The sequence below is a fragment of the Sceloporus occidentalis genome, unplaced genomic scaffold, assembly GCF_023333645.1.
Source record: "Sceloporus occidentalis isolate IW3139 unplaced genomic scaffold, rSceOcc1.0.p SCAF_3, whole genome shotgun sequence".
Classification (NCBI taxonomy): Eukaryota; Metazoa; Chordata; class Lepidosauria; order Squamata; family Phrynosomatidae; genus Sceloporus; species Sceloporus occidentalis.
The window spans coordinates 244,458,789-244,479,607 of record NW_028316983.1 but is presented as its reverse complement, the minus strand read 5'-3'; the positions used below and the strand labels follow the sequence as shown (position 1 = coordinate 244,479,607).

The 20,819-nt window shown below is 41.4% G+C and overlaps 1 protein-coding gene across 8 annotated transcripts in view; it reads left to right on the top strand.

Moving 5' to 3' along the window:
- The window catches only part of TSNARE1 (t-SNARE domain containing 1), a 500,241-nt gene that overhangs the window by 327,428 nt on the left and 151,994 nt on the right, over window positions 1–20,819 (top strand). For all 8 annotated transcript variants that reach the window (XM_089518973.1, XM_089518978.1, XM_089518975.1 and 5 more), the window contains exon 11: window positions 653–735. In XM_089518973.1, coding sequence (XP_089375099.1) covers window positions 653–735 — 83 coding nt within the window. The remainder of the gene's footprint in view (window positions 1–652; window positions 736–20,819) is intronic.

The window sequence follows — 20,819 nt, the reverse complement described above, 5'->3', positions numbered from 1 at the left end:
AAGATCCCAGAAAGTGATTTCAGCTCTCTTCTCTTAGTTATTGAACTGTGGCTGGAATGGCCCAGGGTGCGCCTACACTGCAGAAATAATGCAGTTTGACATCACTTTAACTGCCCTGGCTCTGTCCTACAGAATCTTGAGATTGGTAGTTTTGTGAGCACCAACACTCTTTGGCAGAGAAGACTAGAGACCTTGTAAAACTACAAATCCCAGGATTCCAAAGGATGGTGCTACAACTCTTAAAGTGGTGTCAAACTGCATTATTTCTACAGTGTAGGTACATCCCCACTCTCTTCCCCACTCAATAAACCAGCTATGAGAGACTTCCCAGGCCTTGGTCAGAGGGAGAGTGGACATTGTGCAAGGAGGTCCTCAATACAGTATCCTTATACAATATCCGCAAAATAAATGTGCATAACCCCAAGTTACACACACATAGGTTACCAACAGGATTCCTGCCATTTTATTTTATAAGCATGTTGTTCTTTTTTATTTGTCTTCATAATTGCTTGTTGGTTCCATATCCTGTAAGCCACTTTGATTGCAAGTTGGACAATATATAAACTAAATTAAATTAATTTAATTAATTAAATTGTGGGATTTGCTTGTCATGCTGTGCTATGTAATTACCTTCTATTGTCTTAATTTACAGATAGCATTGAAGCCAATATCGAGACCGCATCTTCGAACGTACAGTCTGCCAACGAGCAACTGGCAAAGGCCAGTCAACACCAAGTAAGCTGATAATACTTTTTAACATTAAAAAAATAGAGAATGAGTCCTGCATCTTTCCACTCAGGAAAAACATATTATTTAAAATAACCGAGGCAACTCAAATCTGGCATGGTACCAATAATTTTTTGGCAGTTTTTGGAAATGATTTGAAGAGTATTCTTAAAATGAGAGCTGAACCTCTCTTCCCCACCCCCCACCCCCTTATGATTTAAATGGCTACAGTCTTGGCAGCTTGCATTGAATTCATCATTTTGAGATCTGCATATTAAACAGACTTTTCCCACTAGAAAAGGAAGCAATTAGCTACTGTTCTTCTTTGAAAGATGGCATTAAAACCCATCCTTTATGTCTGGATGGGTTTTTCGTTTCTTTTCTTCTTGCACATCCAACTAGGCAGTCGATTGAAAAGATCATGTCATCGGTAGATGCAACACTGTTGAGAAACAGGATTTAAGGTGCAGTCTTTTAAAACATACAACAGATCTGGTTGCACTGAAACAAGAAGGAAGCGTGCAGTCTTCTAGACTTGTTTGAAAGAATCTGTAACACAAAATAAGCACTGTTTTATGGGAGTGGTGATCGGAACATTGTAGATACAAAATGATTGAGACATCTGAATGTTCTTACTGAGATGCTTATGTCCACAGCCTACTATGATACAAAAGTTGTGGGAGGTGGGGTGTATAAATTGTATATCTTGCCTTTTATCCCAATATGAGACCAAGGGTGGATCACAACAATCTAACCCAGTATGCTCCTTCCACATGTTTGTAGGAGTTCCTGAATCAAAGCCATATGCAGTAGCATGTCTGGTGTCAAGGACAGGCATCAATAGGCATCTGCTACAACTGGTATCTAGCAAGAGAATGATGAGGACTCTCTTCCTCTCATAACATTAGGAAAAATAAAAAGGCCATACTGGTGAATGAAGGGTCCAGATGTATTGAAGGAAATGCACTTATATCCCACATGCGGAAGACCAGAATCTGAAAAGAATGAGGCACCCGAACAAGTGGTTCATACATGCTGATATAGTTTCCAGGAGGTTTAAGGAGCCCTCATTTGCTGTGCGCCTTCTGGGATAATTTTCACAAAGCTGTGCATTTCAGATGGATGCTTTGGTTGTCTATCTGGTCAGGTGTCAGACTGGCCAGCCATTGTTTTCTGCTGTGTGAGCAACTCATTCTGTCAGGAAGTCTATGTCTTCCTTGGTTCCAGTGAAAAAGAAGATATGCTGTCTATAACCTTCACTGTCTATTTATGGGCATGATTCCCACCCCTGTTTCTTTCGATTGAGGAATTGAAGGTCCTTGTCATTTGTTAGCTAATCTGGATTCTGTCTGGGGTACTGTTATCTCCTTCTGACCACCTGGGTCTGCAATTCATAATGTTGGCTAAAATCAAACAGTCAGACTTAGCATCAATGCTCCATTACAGCATTCTTAACTATTGGAATTTCCTGATATTTATATGGGATAATGAGCAGGCTCTTTTCATAATCTTTTAGGCTATTTATTAAACACATGCATAGATATATAAACATTTACATTTCCTTTAGGGAGAAAAGCAGACATCAATGTCAGAGCGCATTGCTTTTCTCATCTGTTGTATTGCATTGCATCATGCATTAATTACATTATAGGTATATGACAAGTAAGATGTTACACTCTCATAAGGACTCTACCTTTATCTTTTTTCATTTCTAAAACCAGGTTTTCAATAGTTAACACACAGAAGCAGTGATATTGTTAGGGTTGGTGTCATCCATCGTGGTAACCCATGGTGTCACTCTCTCATTGACCTCCTTCCATATCACACCATGCAGAATCCTTAGTAATGTTTTGTGCACCAGTCCATTTTTGACTGAATGCAATGGTAATAGTTGTGACATAAACAAGTAGCAAAATTAAAACCATATCTTTAAATTACAATATAATATGCACAGAATAAATATATTTACATATACATAGTTTTATGTGGTTAAAGTGAAAATCTGGTAAAAAATTGATGTTTTTAAAGATTTTTTATTAAATGATTTTTTAAAAATTGGTGCTTTTCCTTTCTCCTCCCACTGGCCCTCACCCTAGTTACACCCTCTCTCCATCATTTTAAAGAGACAAGTGAATGCCACAGCCTGTTTCTGCCCAAATGCAGATGTTTGAGGAGCAATGGTGCCACCCTGTCCTTAGGATGTCACCAGGTGCAGCCTGAACTCCCTGGATTCCCCTAGTGATGCCACCACGCAAAAGAACATTACCATTTCAGGCCATCTAGCTTATCCATTAAGAAAGCTTGATCTTCTGTTGAGGAAGTGTACATCTCTAAACAGGCATCTGTGAAGACACAGGCATCCAAAGTTTAATTTTCGTTACAATTACTAAACCCTAACAGCATGTGCTGTATCCATATGCTTCTTAACAGGCATCCAGTCCATTTATAATGGGACATATATCTATTTTTTTCATATCATAGATATTTCTCAACTGAACATGCCCTCTTCCTTAATCTGTTCTTCATAGAATCATAGAGTTGGAAGAGACTTCAGACTTCAAGAGCCATAAATTATTCCTGACATGAAGGAAGACACAATGAAATAACCCCTGACAGATGGCCATTCAGCCTCTGTTTCCTAGGGCTTGTTTTCCAGTATCCTTGCCATCTTGGTCACCCCCTCTCCTAACCAGCATTATTCTTAAACTGTAATGCCCATAACAACACAGTACTGCTAGATGAGTATGGTACAATGATTCCTTCTCCTCCCAGGAGCCTATTCACCTGTCCTCTCCAAGTGAGTGAGTAGAAGATTAAGTTTGGCCTTCCTTGTGCCTTGTCTTCTGTTCCTGTCTTGGCAATTGTATCATCTGACAACACAAATGTATGAGTGACAGTGCATTAAAAGGAATGGGGGCAGTGGGGAGAAGGCTGAAAGGTCTTCCGTTTAAGGAGGAAGGGCAATGAAAGCATCTTATTTTCAGAATGTCTCAGAACCAGAGATTGGAAAAAATTACATTTTGGATTATATCTCCCCAAGTTCCTCAGCCAGCATGGGCTCCAAGCTTTACCCCAAACTAGGAAGCAGCAGTGGAGAGTAAGCTAAACCTAATTCACATGCAATTGCACTTGCATATATTTATCTTTATTAGTCATGAGCCAACACATCTTCCTGTATATTTGCCTATTGAAATTTTGATTGCAAGTACCAGGGAAGGAGCAATCTGTCCTGTAGTTTACACCACAAACTAGTTGATGGGGATCATATTACAACAAAGCAGGCTAAAGTGACATTGTGGCAGAGTAGCTCAGCAGTTGGTTTTTTAAACAAAATTATGATTTACACCTCACCTTTGCTGTTAACTTTGTGGCCAGCTGGGGCACTCTCTCTTTCCATCTGTTAGTTGCAGACTTCCACCTAAAGTACAGAGGTGACTACATTAACCTCTTTTTCAGGGCTACTGTGTAAGGACTACAACAACTTGGTGGACATTGGTGGTCAGAATCATATTAGTGTCTTGCACGTACACACACACACACACACACAATTCCACATGGAAGCAGTTGGACATTTTTGTCCAAAGGGGAATGTCCTCATTGAGGTCAAGGTTTCAGAAGTGGAATTCTACCAGATGGATTGCACTGGGTTGTGCATTTAGTGACACATTGTTATTCAACACAAGGGTTACACAGCATAATCTCATTCAGCGATTTCAACAATGTAACTCCAATGTAGAATCTCAGTTGATGTGTACAAGAAGCCCTATAGATATTTTTTTTAGAATGCTGTAAATGCTAAGAAAATAGTAATAATTCATAGCATTACATATTCTGAGGCATTGACAAGCAGGGATAGCCCTGATTATGGGAGAAAGGGAGATTGTAATCTACGTTAATGAAGTACAAGCTGCACAGGTCTTCCTGTGCATTGTTAACAACAAAGAAGGCACACCACAATATTGTTTGTGTGAGCAGCATGTGATGGCAATAAACCATACTGCTTTAATTTCCATTTAGGAATGGCTAGGAGCAGGTGGCCCCAATAAAATGTGCATTCTTGTTTTATTTTGTTTTGTTCTCGGACGGCTGAGTACTAAAGCCTGCTTGTGATTACAGGTACATGGAGAACTGTCGGTTAGCAAGGCAGCGTCTGTGCACCTGCGGTTTTTATTTTTTCCATAATGCAAACCTTTTTCGAAACAGCTGCTTCCCCCAGAATGAGAAGCACGAGCCCAGTCTGCAGCGGTTCAGTTGATAAATGAAGCAAATGAATGGGAGAGTGATTTATCATCTGCAAGGTCTAAGCTGTCTTGATCATTCTAACTCCCCCCCCCCCCTGTGTGTGTGTTATTTTGTTGTTAGCTTCAAAAACTGCCCTTTACTCCCCTGATAATGGGTCTGTAATCAAAAATTTATGGGTCAGGGGCTGTTTGAGGCTTTCAGATGTCAAACGCATGGTCGCTTCTAAGCATGAAGGTTCGTTCAGTCTTGCAAGGAATGCCCCACCACATCTGGCCAGCTGTGATTTTTTGTTTCAATTACTATGGGCAGAGGTTTCTTCATCACTTGGTTTTTCAGAGTATTCTGTTTGCAATAACAAGTGTCAAGAAAATAAAGTGTGGCTCTTAAGGTTGAGGGAAAGAAAACCTGACCTTCTAGGAAGAGATGCCCTTAATTCACTTGGAAGAACCTAAGAGCCAAGAATTGTTTCCTATAACTCCCTGACCTTGTGGTGGGGTTTGCATGATGGAAAAATAGTAGAGTGAAACCATTCTTTATAAAAAGAATCCATTTTTATTTGGAGTGATGAGACTTGCACTCAGTCATATAAAAGTCTTAATCTATCTGCCATTCATTATTCAGTGGTGGTGTCCTGTGCCAAGTCAGTTCTGAATTGCGCCAATACTATCTTATGGTTTTCTTGGCAAGATTTATTCAGAGGAAGTTTGCCATTGCCTCCCTCTCAGATTGAGATTATGTGACCTTGCTCAAGGTCAGCCAGTGGGTTTCCATGCCTGAACTAGGATTTCAACCTTGGTTCCCCGGAGCCCTAGTGCGGCACTCAGACAACAGTACTACACTGGCTCCTAGGATTCCTTATTGCCTTCATGTTGACACCCAAATTTTATGGCAAGATTTGTTCAGAGGAGGCTTGCCATTGCCTTCCACATAGGCTGAGAGAGGCTGGCATCCTGTTAGGGACATATGCATCTGCACATTTTCCCTTACATATGTGGGCCCTTGGTATCTACTGGGGTTTGGTTCAAGGATCCACCATAAATATAAAAATCTATGGATGCTCAAGTCCTATTAGATATAAAGGCATAGTAAAATGGTATCCCTTATACAATATGGCAAAATCAAGGTTTAGTACTTGGATTTTATTTTTTGCTGGGGAATATTTTCCAAACCATGGATCGTTGAATCCATGGATGCAGACTCCATGGATATAGAGAACTGACTGTATGTCCTTTTTGGGGTGCTCAGGTGCTGCTGGGAGAAACCCTGGTAGCAACAGGAGCCCTGGTGGTGCACTGGTTAAATGTCTGTACTGCAGCCACAAGGTTGTGAGTTCAATCCCAGGGGCTCCAAGGTCCACTCAGCCTTGTATCCTTCCATGGGCTGCTGAAATGAGTACCCAGCTTGTTGGGGGCAATTATCTTCCACATTGTAAACTGCTTAGTTCACTGATAAGCGGTATAGAAATGTACTTGCTATTGTTATATAGTATTCCTCTTGCCACCGAAAAGCTACTGAAACCTCTGTCACAGCCATTCACTGCTTTGCGAGGAGTGTGCAGGATTGCAGAAATGTTTCCCTGTAGCCAGATGCAGAATTATGGCATCAGTGCTGAGGTCTTCAGGGCCCTCAAGATATCTCAGCAATGTAATATTTTTATGTCTTTGGTTATGGGGCTGTAGCCCAACACTTCTATAAATCATGCCTGGTCCCCACAGATGTAGCAATATTTGTGCATAGGAAGAGGCTTCAGAGGCTATGTGTTAAGTCAGGCGTGGTGTATGGCTCAGTCTAGCATAAGTCCACTTGTAGTACTACTGTGCTGCACTGAGCCATACAGGATCCAGGCATAAAACTATTACAGCAGTGCTGAGATATCTTGAGGACCTTGCAGAGCTCAGTGCTGTTGTGTCTTGTTCAAGCACCTAGTGGGTTTAAATAGTTGAGCAGGGACTTGGCGCCTGGTCTCCCAGAGTCCTAATCCCACACTCAGTCCATGCTGATTCTTCTTGGTATCCATTATATAAAATAATATTACATCAATTTTTTTGCATCCCTTATGGTAGCTCCTTTTATGAAAATATTTTCCAGCTCTTTGGCTCCAATATACTTTTGGTGTCTTTTTTGATGGAGAGGGGGTAAATAATACCTCCCATCACACCAAAAAGATTTGATCTGTAAGTTTGGTGGCACAGAGGCTTTTCCCCCATCATTTATTAAGTGTCCACTGCATAAAGGCTCAAGACACTACTTTGTTGGCAGAACCTGCTGTTTTTTTGTTAAACACACACACACACACACACACACACACGTTGCTAAATTTGCTCTGGCAGCTAAAAAAATTAAAAGTCAAGAACCAGAAAATTACCAGGGTAAATAAAATAGTCTTGCTTTTCACACTTTTGTACCTATGTTTTAGTGGGAGGTGGGGGGGGGGGGGAAGCATTTTCCTTCTGCACCAGTTTTGCATTTATATTTTAACATATTCTGTATTTTACTTTTCTGTATCTAACTGTTTTGGCCCATGGCTATAGTTGTATCACACCTTCCCTCCAACAAGCTCCTGGCATCAGACTTAACAGTCATCATCCCTACCAAAAGCATTTAGTTGCCTCCATAACAGTGGGCCACTGCATTTGCTTTGGCTTTTATTCCAGATTTTAATAGCCACGGTTCTGAAGCTATTTTGGGGAGAGGGCTCAGTATCTTGGATTATTAAGGGGAACTTAAAAATTGGAAGACCATACCTGGTGAATCAAGGATCCAACTTTATTTAGAGAAGAAAATGCAGTGAAGCAAGGTGGCAGAAAGAAAATCAACTCATTTGAAATCTGGAGCTAGAAGTGCCATGTACTGCAAAAAAGACAGATCAGTGGGCCTCAGAACAAATCAAGGCTGAACTCTCTCTAGAAGACAAAATGACTACACTAAGATCTTGAGAAGAGAGCATTCATTTGAAAATACAATTTTTGGTAAGGTGGGAGGCAGTAGGAAAAGGGGAAGAGTGCATTATGGGTGGATAGACTCAACAAGGAATCCACATCATTGAGTTTGCAGGACTGGAGCAGAGCTGTTTGATAACTTGGAGGTCTGTCATTCATAGGGTGACCATAAATTGAAAGTCAACTTGATGACAATTAACCACAAGAACAATCTTTCTACCAATATGGGAACCAAGGTAACTTAAAACGTAGAATTAAAATAAGGTTGGAGACAGCTGGGTGTAAATGTCTCCCAAACATAATCAGAATCATCTTGCCCATTCACTCACTACAGAAGGCATTTGGAGTAGCAAGGGTCCATCCCATTTTGCTCATGCTGCACCTGGCATATACATTCTGCAGTGTAACATGCCACTATCATGCAGGGTCTCTTTCAAATGGATTCTGATGGACAGCTCTAATGCAATTGCTGGCCTAAGCCACTTAAAAGGAGCTCATTTCTTTTATAATTGATAGCAAAACTGGAGCAAGTAAAACTAAGCAGCAGAAGCAATACCAAAGAATCCTGTGTAACCCAGAAGAGAGAAATGGCCCAAGGTTGCCAAATGCTGAGTGTCACAGCTGTGAAGCCCAGAGCTGTCCCACTTTGGGCTGTTGCCTTGTCAGATCTTATCAACTAAAAATCCATTTGGGTACAGCTAGCTAGGCAGCCTCAGGTGGGAAAATCCAAGGGTTCTTGGATACTAGATGTTTTGTATGGGTGTCTCTGTTCCCACCCACCCCCTTCCCAGTTGGGTATCTGTAGTCAATAGGAATCCCATGGAGTTTCTTGGTTTCTATGAAAAATCTATCTTAAATTAGTTAAGTGGTATTTTAAGAATTCAGTTCTTTCTGATTTGACACAGTCTCTGACCTCTGAAACTAAGAACTAATATTGTTCAGGTAACTACAAGCATTAATTGCTCAGAATCCTACAGAAACCAGACACCTGTTGGTGTCTTATACATACATAAAGTCCCCTTTCAAAGTAGTGGACTTTTTGGTCCAATAGAGAACAGTAATATTAGGTTCAAGCCTGTGGAAACTGTGTGATATGTGGGGTGTAATTAGAAATGATTGTACACTGCACATGGAAGCAAATGACCCCTGTACATGTATGCATATAAAATTCAATGCATTGCAAATTCAGCATATAGATGTGCATCAACATTATGAATCTGCATGTGATTGCCTACGGTTCACTAATGAGATGTTGTTGCAAAACTCACTGTGTAACTCTATGGACTTATCACACAGGGAAAATTGTGGGTTTAGACAGTGATTATCCTGTGAAAATCATGCAATTGTGATTAACGTTTTCACACACAATGTGATTAAAGAGCTCTTATCCCAGGAATAAAAAGGCAATAAACAGCCACAAATCATTCATGGGATTATTGGTGTTTATTGCCTGTTGATTCCCAGGATAATGGCACTTCAATTGCAACATCATGTGAAAATGTTAATCGCGATTGTGCAATTTTCATGGGATAATAATTGTTTAAACCCCAATTTTCCCCATGTGATAAAGAACTATGAGTATGAAGTTACACTTTGACTCCTTGATCTCAGATCTTTGCCAAAATGTGTGGGATCTTGGTGTGACTCCTCTTTTGCGACTTTCAGTTTAAGCCAGTATAATGTTGTTGTTGTTGTTGTTCTACATCAGCTACTTAGTTAAGTATACTTAACAAAGAAACACATCCATGTGTTGACCATGCAGCAAATACAACAAAATCCCAATTCCACAAAAGAGTGATATTAGCCAACCAAAATGCACAAAATGCATCATGCAAGCTTCAAAGCTCCACTGGCTTCTTCATCATTCAAAAGATGTCAAAAATTCATACAGGAGAAGAAAAGTAAAGTGACAGTGTTGGAGTCACAGACATACATTTTGTGTCAGATGATGTTTCTGTTGTAGTTCAGTTGGTTTGGAGGGATTTCAGTGCAGGCAGAGGCCACTCCCTTTTTTGGTCATGTACAAACTGAGACAAAGGATGGTAAATTTTAAAATGCAGCAGCATTGGGATCCAGGTTGTCTCTGTCCTTTGTGAAGCCACACACATTTTTTGTTACACAGAGAACTTTGAATTTCTCAAGACATTTTTGTGTACTGCTACATATGGAAAAATATTTAGGTGCGATACAGGTAACACTTGTCAATTATAATCCAAATGAAAAAGCTTTTACCTTTGTTGGAGGTAGATTTAAGTTTAGAGTTAAATGCCAGTCCACTCTTGGCCTAATTCCCTAAAACGCAATGGAAAGATCATTCACCCATACTCCAGTTACAATCAAAATGAAACTCCTTCTCCACGTGCAGCTGATGTTTGGTAAGGTGAGTTGAAAGGAAGGAGTTACAATCATGCCAATAGTGTCACAGTCATGACTCACGGTGGGTCTATACCAGCCAGAATACATCAGGCTGCTCTCAAAGTGTTCCAATCCTGGACCTGCCCTGGAATCCCACCTTTATCTCTGCACTTCGCAGCAACACTGGGCAGCTGTCCATACATGCCTCCCACTGTGTCACCCAGCATGAGTCACATCACTGGTTGCCTCGTTGTGACCTTTAGGCGAGTGACTTGTAACAGTGATGCTAAGCAGCAAAACAGGACTCGTGTAAATAGCCACCCAGCATTGCAATTTTCCTGGAATATCCAGCGCAACAAGTAAGTCTTTTTTGATGCAAAACTATCTTCCTGTCATGAAGAGAGTCTGCAGACAAATTAGGGCTTTGGTCCTGTGTTGTAAAGACAGGGTGCCATGAAGGTGAGGGGAAACGGGTTCATTTGACTTGTGCAGTCATGCCCTCAGTAACAATTGTGAATACAGAACAGTTATAGATGGGTAAATCTAGGTAACTATTCTAAATTCACAAGTGCTACTTAGTCATGATTGTGACACTGTTGCCATGATCATCCCCCCCCCCACCTAATTTGCAAGGCATCTGCTGCATGGGTGGATGGAGGGCCATTCGGACAGTGATTGGAGCATGGGTGAATGATGTTTCCATCAGGTTTAGGAGTGGTTGGGCCAGGAGAAGTTACTTAGTTAAAACAGGGGAGGTTATTTAAGTAAGTATACTAAGTACAGCTGGCCCGCCACACTTGTGGGTTTGACTTTTGCAGATTTGATTATTCATGGATTTGATTAATATGTTCTCTCTAGGAATCTGTAGGCCCTCCAGCATGACTCTGGCAGATGTTGATGTTAGAGGACCTTGGGATTGCTAGAGGAAACACTTCTCTAGGCATTTGTATGTCCTCCAGCAGGATTCTGTGGTCATCTTCTGGCAGATGTTGACCACAGAGTTGCACTGATAGACCTAGAGATGCTTAGAGAGGTGCTCTCTCAGGTAAAATAGTGTTGTTTTTTTAATTTATTCTTTTTCCACTTTTCATGGGTGTCCTGCACCCCTAACCCCAACAAATATTGAGGCCCCACTGTACACTTAAGCTGCATATGCACTGCAGAAATAATGCAGTTTGACATCGCTTTAACTGCCATGGTTCAAAGCAATGGAATTCTGGGATTTGTAGCTATGTGAAAAATTCAGTCGTCTCTGTCAGAGAGCTGTGGTTCCATAACAAACTGCAAATCCCACAATTCCATAGCACTGAGCCATGGTGATTAAAGTGGTGTCAAAATGCATTTATTGCTGCACTGCAGATGCAGCCTGAGTTATTATATCAGCTACTTAGCTTCTTAACTAAGTAGCTGATGCAGAATGCTAGTTGTTATTATTATTCACTTCTTAGAAGGACAGCACAGCTGATCCTCTCCACCTCCCATGTTCTCTATTGGTTTCTTTTTCCCCCTGCCATCACAGCAGTTCTATGTCGGCATTCCCTCTTGCAAATAATCCAAGTTGCTAGGTTGTTATTTCTAGACATCCTCTTTCGCTTTCTTTCCCTGCAACCCAGGAATGAGAGCTCTGATGAGGTGCACAAAAGTTCTTGCAGATTTAGAAATTCTGTCCCTTTTAATTCATTGGGGGAGGGATTATTTCAATAATAATGTCAAATCTGACCCTGCCATTGGTTTGGCTGTGGGCCCATTCCAGAGTTCTGTTTGACAACAGGCATTAACCTCCCTTGAACCATATTTCAGATAACAATGACTTCAGCATAGATGGGGAGGCTAAGATAGCTTTCAGAATAACTACACTTAATTGTTGCTTAGAGAAGGATGGTTTCTTACATAATCTGTCTGTCTGCAGTTTCACAGAGGCGATAAACCTCCAGGGAGAGAGCCACAGACTTCCTCCTGGGTTGTATGCCTTTCAACTCTTCATAGGATGATGAACGAGATCCTACCTCAGAGCTGAGCCCCATAAATTTTCACATTTGCAGTTACACATTAATCCTTCTATGCAACATTGTGTTGCAACATCATGTTCACGTTCAACAGAACAATACACGAATTAACATGGAGATCACTCCTCCCTACCCAGGTCACACAGAGTGTGTGTGTGTGTGTGTGTGTGTGTGTGTGTGTGTCTGTGTCCAACTCTCTTCCATGCCAGCATTCTCTGAAGATGCCAGCCACAGATGCTGGTGAAACGTCAGAAATAAACTCTTCTAGAACATGGCCACATAGCCTGAAAACCCCACAAAAAAACTATAATTCTAGCTTGCTGCTCCTATGTCTATGAACAGCAAGTGTCCAAAGGGACAGATTCATGTAGAGGAAGCAGCTGCAAGGAGGTCCACCCAATCCAGTTACAGGTAATCTCAAAATCAAGAATCATAGAGTGAGAAGAGACCACAAGGACCATCCAGTCCTACCCCCACCATGCAGGAAATCACAATCAAACCATTCCCGACAGATGGCTATCCAGCTTCTGTTTAAAGACCTCCAAGGAAGGAGGCTCCACTACACTGTGAGAAAATATGTTTCAGTGTCAAACAGTTCTTACTGTCAGGAAGTTCCTCCTAACATTAAGGTGAAATCTTTTTTCCTGTAGCTTGCATCCACTGTTTTGTATTCTAGTCTCTGGAGCAGCAGAAAACAAGCTTGCTCCCTAGTAGTACACATATCCAACCCCCCAAAAGGATGAGCCAAGCAGTCATTAAACCTCTAGGAAGTCCAGGAGTCAAGAATTCCAAGAAACATTGGAACACTAAGAGCATGGCCACTCAAAGAGGTTGAAGGGTTCACTCTATGAACAATAGGGACTCCCAACAGCTGCTGGGAGATTTATAGGTGGCTGCCTGTGGATGCCAGGTGCTTGATAAGACAGTGTCTTCTATTTCACAAATGATCTCTACAATATTTGTCCCTGTTTCTTCACCAAATCTCAAAGGGGAAGAGGAGTCACTTCAGTGTTTGTCAAGTCCTGCTGAGGAGTGATCCTCCTCAGATTTGAGAAGGCAGTCATCAAAAACGCCTTGCAATCCTACTTCTCTTTATTGGATTTCTCATATTCCAGGGGTTAATTCTGACACTTATGTTTCCATATGTACTGTTTTGGTCACTGAAAAGGTTGATACTCCCTTCCTCCTTCCACAAACCCCAAAATCCACCAAGACTCACTGTGTCACTATGATACTTCTATTCCATCACTGATGGAGATGGAACGGATAAAGAGAATTATCTAGCTCTGTTCCCGTAGCCAGATGCAGACAGCTGACATCATCAACTGAGAGTTTCAAAGGAAATACATGGATCTCAATGAAATCTATCTTCCGTCTATATCTAGCTACAGAAAAAGCAGTCTTTTTTAGGTTGTTAGAGACAGATGTATCCAGTAACTCTGTACATAATGATCCCTGGACCAATTGCCCCTCCCACAAATGGCCACTACTAAATGTCCACAGACGCACCCAGGTTGCAGGAAAGTATGTGACATGCCAAGCTATCCCATCATACTTTGGATAAAAATGGATAGCTCAGGCCAATATTGCTGGAAATGTCTCCTCCAACTATTGTGGGCATTGCAGCTAACCACAGAGAAAACAGAATGCTGAGGGGTTTGTAGATGATAGGATAATCAAAGAATCTAGCAGTTTTTGACAGCTCATGTTTTGTTTCCATAATGCCTTTGTATACTTATAGAAATATGGGGTGGCCAGGGCAGGAACAGGATAGGAAAAGTACAAATTTGAGGGCAGGAAAGTAGAGTAGATTGATCGTTTAGTCCAAAATTGTTCCCAAAACATATTCTCCAGCAGTACAGATTTATCTAATTTAATATGTGTGTATATATGCATATGTACATGTGTATGTGTCTTGGCTGCAGTGTGGCAGGCCAATCTATGCATGCAAAACAGCCTTATTTTTCCACAGCCAGTTGGGCTAATCCGTCCTGGCAAATCGCAAAATCTGTGATAACTGCAAGTTATCTAAGAGAAAGGATAGATTCCTGTTGGTGATTCATGGATACATATGTTCCCCTACTATTTTTGTCTAATATGGATGGGCCATATGCAACTAAGGTTTGTGGAAACAAGTTGCATATTACCCATGAATGGGTATTTCACATAGATGTTTGTTGCATATGGATAAATGCAATCTGTTGCACATTTGGGCTAAACTTGTCCATGGCTGTGCACTCCACATGCATAACTCTGATACAGTTCTCCAGTCACTGACTCCAGTTTATGGTAAACATCTCCTAAGGACATAGGTGGGATTCGAAATTATGGCTGTGTATGGCACCAAAAGTATTGCAGTCAATGACACCACCACACACATGCTCCACAGATATCATGACTGAGCACGTGGAGTTCTTGGAACTGGTCCCCTAGTCTTTGGTACATTACTGGGTATATTCCTTTTTGCCCACTTTTTCATAAGCATAGAACTTTAGTTGTGAACCAAGAAAATCTCCAGCATCAGCAGGAATGAAAAACTGCTGATTCTTTTAATTCTCGAGCACATCAGATTAAATTATCAGAATCTGGATTTCATTAGAAAGTCTGCAAAGGCTCTTAACAAGTCGGAGCTCCCCGCGAGGCGAGGGTCTTTGCAAATGTGGATTTGTTGATTCTGTTTGTATGGATTCTCGCTTCCATGACATTATGTCTCTTTCCCTGAAGTAGCTGAGAGAAACCCAAGTTTAATAACAATTGTATATATTTGCACTTGGTAAAGGAAAGGTGTTTGTGTATTTAAAAATGAAAATGGCTTCTCCATTTTTGTATACCCTTCTCCCCCATTCCTCTAAGCGAAAATTCATCCCCCTCACCCCATCCTTCCGCTTCCAAAATTCTGGCCCTATATAACCTCTTATTATGTGTTTAAAATTAATGCAAAGCAGGAGAAAAAATAACCTTGGGCAAAGATTTAAATCAATCTGTTCTGCACTGAATAAATACAAGAGAGATGGATATCTCAGAGGCATTATGGAGGAAAGAGGGACAAAAATAAGAAGAAATCTCTGGCGTCTTTATGCAATGTGGAAAAGGGGAAAGTGAAGGCACTTAGATCCAGTGACCTGTTGAATTTGAGGTCACATTTTTGATTTGTAACCATAAGGTGGCAACACAGAGCTTTAACTGTCTTGAACCGTCAGCATAAATGGCTGTAGCAAAAATCAACCTATAGCCTATCAAGAATGTTATTATTTATCAGCCTCAAGCAAAGCTTGGGAAATTAATTTAATGACTGAAACTCCCAGGATCCCCAGTGTCTTGCTGGATAGGGGCTTCTGGGAGTTGTAGTTGAAAAATAACTTTTCCAAGCTCAGGCACAGAGCAGCCTCAAAATGCATCCTATTGCTCTGGTGAACTTTTAGCAGCATGAGAGGCATTGAGCACTATCCCTGCAGTAGCCATGTTGGCCAAACAGTAAAGTACAATAACAGCCAAAATTCACAAAACAGTGCTACCTTTATTGGGCCAACCAAAATGCACAAAATATATGCATTCTGTGCATTTTTGTTGACCGAAGAAGGATATCACTGTTTTTTGAATTTTGGATGTTGCCATACTTTGGGCACTGATGTTATTATCTGTTAGTACAGCGATTCTCAACCTTGAAAGAGGAATTCAAACAAATAGCGAGCCTGTGTAGGGGTAAAGTCAGAAAAGCCAAAGCACAGAATGAACTCAGGCTTGCTAGAGAGGTTAAGAACAACAAAAAGGGCTTTTTTTGGATATGTCCGCAGCAAAAGGAAGAAGAAGGAAACGGTAGGGCCACTGCGTGGAGAAGATGGCAAAATGCTAACAGAAGACAGAGAAAAGGCAGAATTACTCAGCACTTTCTTTGCCTCAGTCTTCTCAGAAAAGGCAAAGAGTGCTCAACCTGAGGATAATGGAGCAGAGGACAGAAAAGAGGAATTTCAGCACAGAATAAGCAAAGAGATAGTACAGGAATACCTGTTTAACCTAAACGAATATAAGTCTCCAGGACCAGATGAACGACATCCAAGGGTATTAAAAGAACTGGCAAATGTAATATTGGAACCATTGGCAATAATCTTTGAGAAGTCCTGGAGAACAGGAGAAATCACAGCAGACTGGAGGAGGGCAAACGTTGTCCCCATCTTCAAAAAAGGGAAAAAAAGAGGATCCCAACAATTATCGTCCAGTTAGTCTGACATCAGTTCTAGGAAAGATTCTAGAGCAGATCATTAAACAGGGAGTCTGTGAACATCTAGAAGGCAATTCCATAATCACAAAAAGTCAACATGGGTTTCAGAGAAACAAGTCATGCCAGACAAATCTGATCTCTTTCTTTGATAAAATTACCAGCTTGGAAGATGAAGGGAATGCTGTGGATATAGTATATCTTGATTTCAGTAAGGCCTTTGACAGGGTTCCCCATGACATTCTTTCAAAGAAGCTTGTAAAATGTGGGCTAGACAAGGTAACTGTTACATGGATTTGTAACTGGTTGACCAGCTGGACCCAAATGGTGCTCAACAATGGCTCCTTTTCATCCTGGAGAGAAGTGACCAGTGGGGTCCCACAGGGCTCTGTCCTGGGCCCAGTGCTATTCAACATCTTTATCAATGACTTGGAGGACAAAATTGGGGGCATACTTATCAAATTTGCAGATGACATCAAATTAGGGGGAATAGCTAATACCCCTGAGGACAGGATCAATATTCAAAATGACCTGAATAGACTAGAAAACTGGGCCATAGCTAACAAAATGAAATTCAAGATGGAGAAATGTAAGGTACTGCACTTAGGGAGGAAAAACGAAAAGCACAGATATAGGATGGAGGACACCTGGCTGAATGAAACTATGTGTGAAAGGGATCTAGGAGTCCAAGTAGACCACAAGTTGAACATGAGTCAACAATGCGATGCGGCAGCTAACAAGGCCAATGCGATTTTAGGCTGCATCAATAGAATTATAGTGTCTAGACCAAGGGAAGTCATAGTGCCACTGTATTCTGCTCTGGTCAGGCCCCACCTGGACTATTGTGTCCAGTTCTGGGCACCACAATTCAAAAAGGACATTGAGAAACTGGAGCGTGTCCAAAGGAGGGTAACTAAAATGGTGAAAGGTCTGGAAACCATGCCCTACGAGGAACGACTCAGGGAGCTGGGGATGTTTAGCCTGGAAAAGAGAAGGTTAAGAGGTGATAGCCCTGTTTAAATATTTGAAGGGATGTCATATTGAGGAGGGAGCAAGCTTGTTTTCTGCTGCTCCAGAGACTAGGACCCGGAGCAATGGATGCAAGCTCCAGGAAAAGAGATTCCACCTCAACATTAGGAACTTCCTGACAGTAAGGGCTGTTCGACAGTGGAACACACTCCTTCCTCGGAGTGTAGTGGAGTCTCCTTTCCTGGAGGTCTTCAAGCAAAGGCTGGATGGCCATCTGTCAGGGATGCTTTGATTGTGATTTCCTGCATGGCAGGGGATTTGACTGGATGGCCCTTGTGGTCTCTTCCAACTCTATGATTCTATGATTCCTATTGCTGCAATCCTTTAATACAGTTCCCCGTGTTGTGGTGTATATGTATATGTATAAAATGATAAAATTGGGAGACCACAAGGGCCATCCAGTCCAACTCTATTCTGCCATACAGGAACTCAAAATCAAAGCATCCCTGACAGATGGCTATCCAGCTTCTGTTAAAAGACCTCCAAAGAAGAAGACTCCACCACTCTCCCAGGCAGCATATTCCACAGTTGAACCACCCTTACTGCCAGGAAAAGTTACTATTCCAACTCCTAGACTCACCCAGTCAGCATGTGGTCCAAAAGAAGTAACCTTTTTCCAAGTAACTTTTCCAAACCGTGATGCATGCATGTTTGGGAGTGCCTGGAACCACCCAATCAGTCCTTTTGTTTTGTGTTGCTTCTTGGGAGACAATACATATGATCTCCGTGGCCTACACATTTGCATAACTGCTGTATCGATTAGATGCCATGTTGTGTTATGGCAACGGATGCATACGTCCTCTTGGAAAAGCGCAGGATGTTTAATCAATAGAGCTGTACTTTAGTCACTGTTGCTGTCAGGCTGGAGATGAAAGAATGTAAAGTTGGGCAAGGAAGTCAATTTGCCAGCCCACAGGTCCCAAGTGCCATGCATTCAAAACCAAAGGAAAGGAATAGTTAATGGACTCATCACTGTAGCATCTTTGGAAATTCCCCCAATCAATAGTGGTTAGGACTCACCGGCAATGCGCAGGAAGCAAATCTGAAAAAGATGCTCATAATTATGTGGGCTATGAAGTTCCTATACTACAACAAGCCAAGAGACTTCTTTCTCATACAAATAGGGCTTCAGCAAACCAAGGGACTTCTGTCTAGGGCTGCATATGTTGTTGTTGTTGTTGTTGTGTGCCATCAACTCATTTCTTACTTATGGCTACCCTAAGAGGGACCTTGCATAGGGTTTTCTTGGCAAGATTTATTCCAAGGGGGTTTGTCATGGCATTCTTCTGAGGCTGAGAGAGCATGACCTTCCCAAAGTCATCCAGTGGGTTGCTTGCCCAAGTCAGGATTTGAACCCTGGTGTCCCAGAGTTTTAGTCCAACACTCAAACCACTGCCCCCAAAATGCCCCATGCATCTGCATCTGCATCTGCATTGCAGAAATAATGTAGTTTGATACTGCTTTAATTGTCACATCCATTTTGAATTGTGGTGCCCAGAACTGGATGCAGGATTCCAGGTGAGGCATAAAGTGGCACTATTACTTCACTTGATTTAGACTAGTGATTCACAAACTCTGGCCTTCAAGGTACTTTGGACTTCATCTCCCAGAATCCCAGACCACTGACTAAGATGGCTGTGGCTTCTGGGATCTGAAGTCCAAAATACCTGGAAGACCAGAATAGGAAATCACTGATCTAGACACTATACTTCTGTTGATGTAGTCTAGAATCATATTGGCTTTTTTTAGCTGCCACATCACACTGTTGACTCACGTTCAGCTTGTGGTTTTCTAAGACTCTCCCAGATGCCTTTTGCATGTACTGTTTTCAAGCCAGAGGTTAGCCATGCCATATCTCAGCCTTTCTTTCTTTCTTTTTTCCTGCCTAAGTGTACTACCTGCCATTTCTTCCTGTTGAAATTAAATTTGTTAGTTTTGGCCCAGCTCTCCAGTCTGAGGTCATTTTGAATCTGGAGCCTCTGGGGTATTACCTACTCTTCAAAAGTTTGGTGTAATCTGAAAATTTGATAAGCATGCCCTCTATTCCATCATCCAAGTCATTGATAAAGACGTTGAATAGCACTGGGCCAAGGACAGAACAACACTTCACTACTGGCACCAGTATTCTGGCAAGGATCCCAGCAGACGATGTAGATATCGATATGCATTGATACAGAAGAAGGCAATCTTTAAGATACCTGAGTCCTAAGCTGTGGAGGGTTTTCAAGGACAAGACTTGAACACTTAAGTTTTCTGCTTAAGCAAACACAGGCCAAGAGGCTATTGTCATTCCTGATTACAGAAAACTCCTTGAATTGATGAGACTTGCCTAAGTGTTGACTCGCCATTCAACAGTGGATCGAACAGATCTTTTCTAGTTGGGACTAACCAACAGGTTGCCAGATGGATAAACAGAAAGGCAAAAAGAAGACTAAGCCAGTCTTCTGTCAACAAGACAGAAGGGCATTAAAAAGAGAAAGAAAGAAAAAACTTTAGGGACAAACACAATTATTATTATTATTATTATTATTATTATTATTATTTACTATAAGAAGAAAATAAAATATACAACTGCCAAACCTCTCACTATAGCTCTTTCAAACTCTGCTACTAATTCTTAAAAAGAATGTAAGAGGTAATGAAAGAGGTAATTGGTGTAATTGGTGGTGCAGTGGTTTGACTGTTGGACTATGACTTCAATAACCAGGGTTCAAATTTTTGTTTGGCTATGGAAACACACTGGTTGACACTGGGCAAGTCACATTCTCTCAGCCTCAGAGGAAGGCAAAGGCCCACCAACTCTGAACAAATCTTGCCAAGAAATCCCTATGATAGATTCACTTTAGGCTCACTATAAGTCGGGAATGACTTGAAGGCATGTATCATCAAATTCAGTGGCCGTACACAATGTGTCTCCATTAAAACTTTAATGGGAGACTCTTGATAACATTTGTGTGTGAAAGAGCTCTTGATGAGTCAAGTCCAGCTCCCTTCCTCCCCTCATCATACTTTTGACATTTGTTTTATATATATGTTGTAGGCAAGATGTCTGGCTTTCCCGCTACATTTTTAGCATCTAGGTCTCTACATAAGTAGAGACATGCTTCAGGGTGTTCCATTCTTCTCTGGAACGGAATCCAAACCTGGAACAGTCCAAATCAATCCCATTTATTTATGCATTTATGTTTACATTTATTTATCTATTTTTGCATTTATTGTTGAGCAGGGGCTGGCGATGGAGATTGTTCCACATAGCTGGGAAGAATGGGTTCCCAGGGAGTTGATGTCTGTCATGTTTGTTAGCCT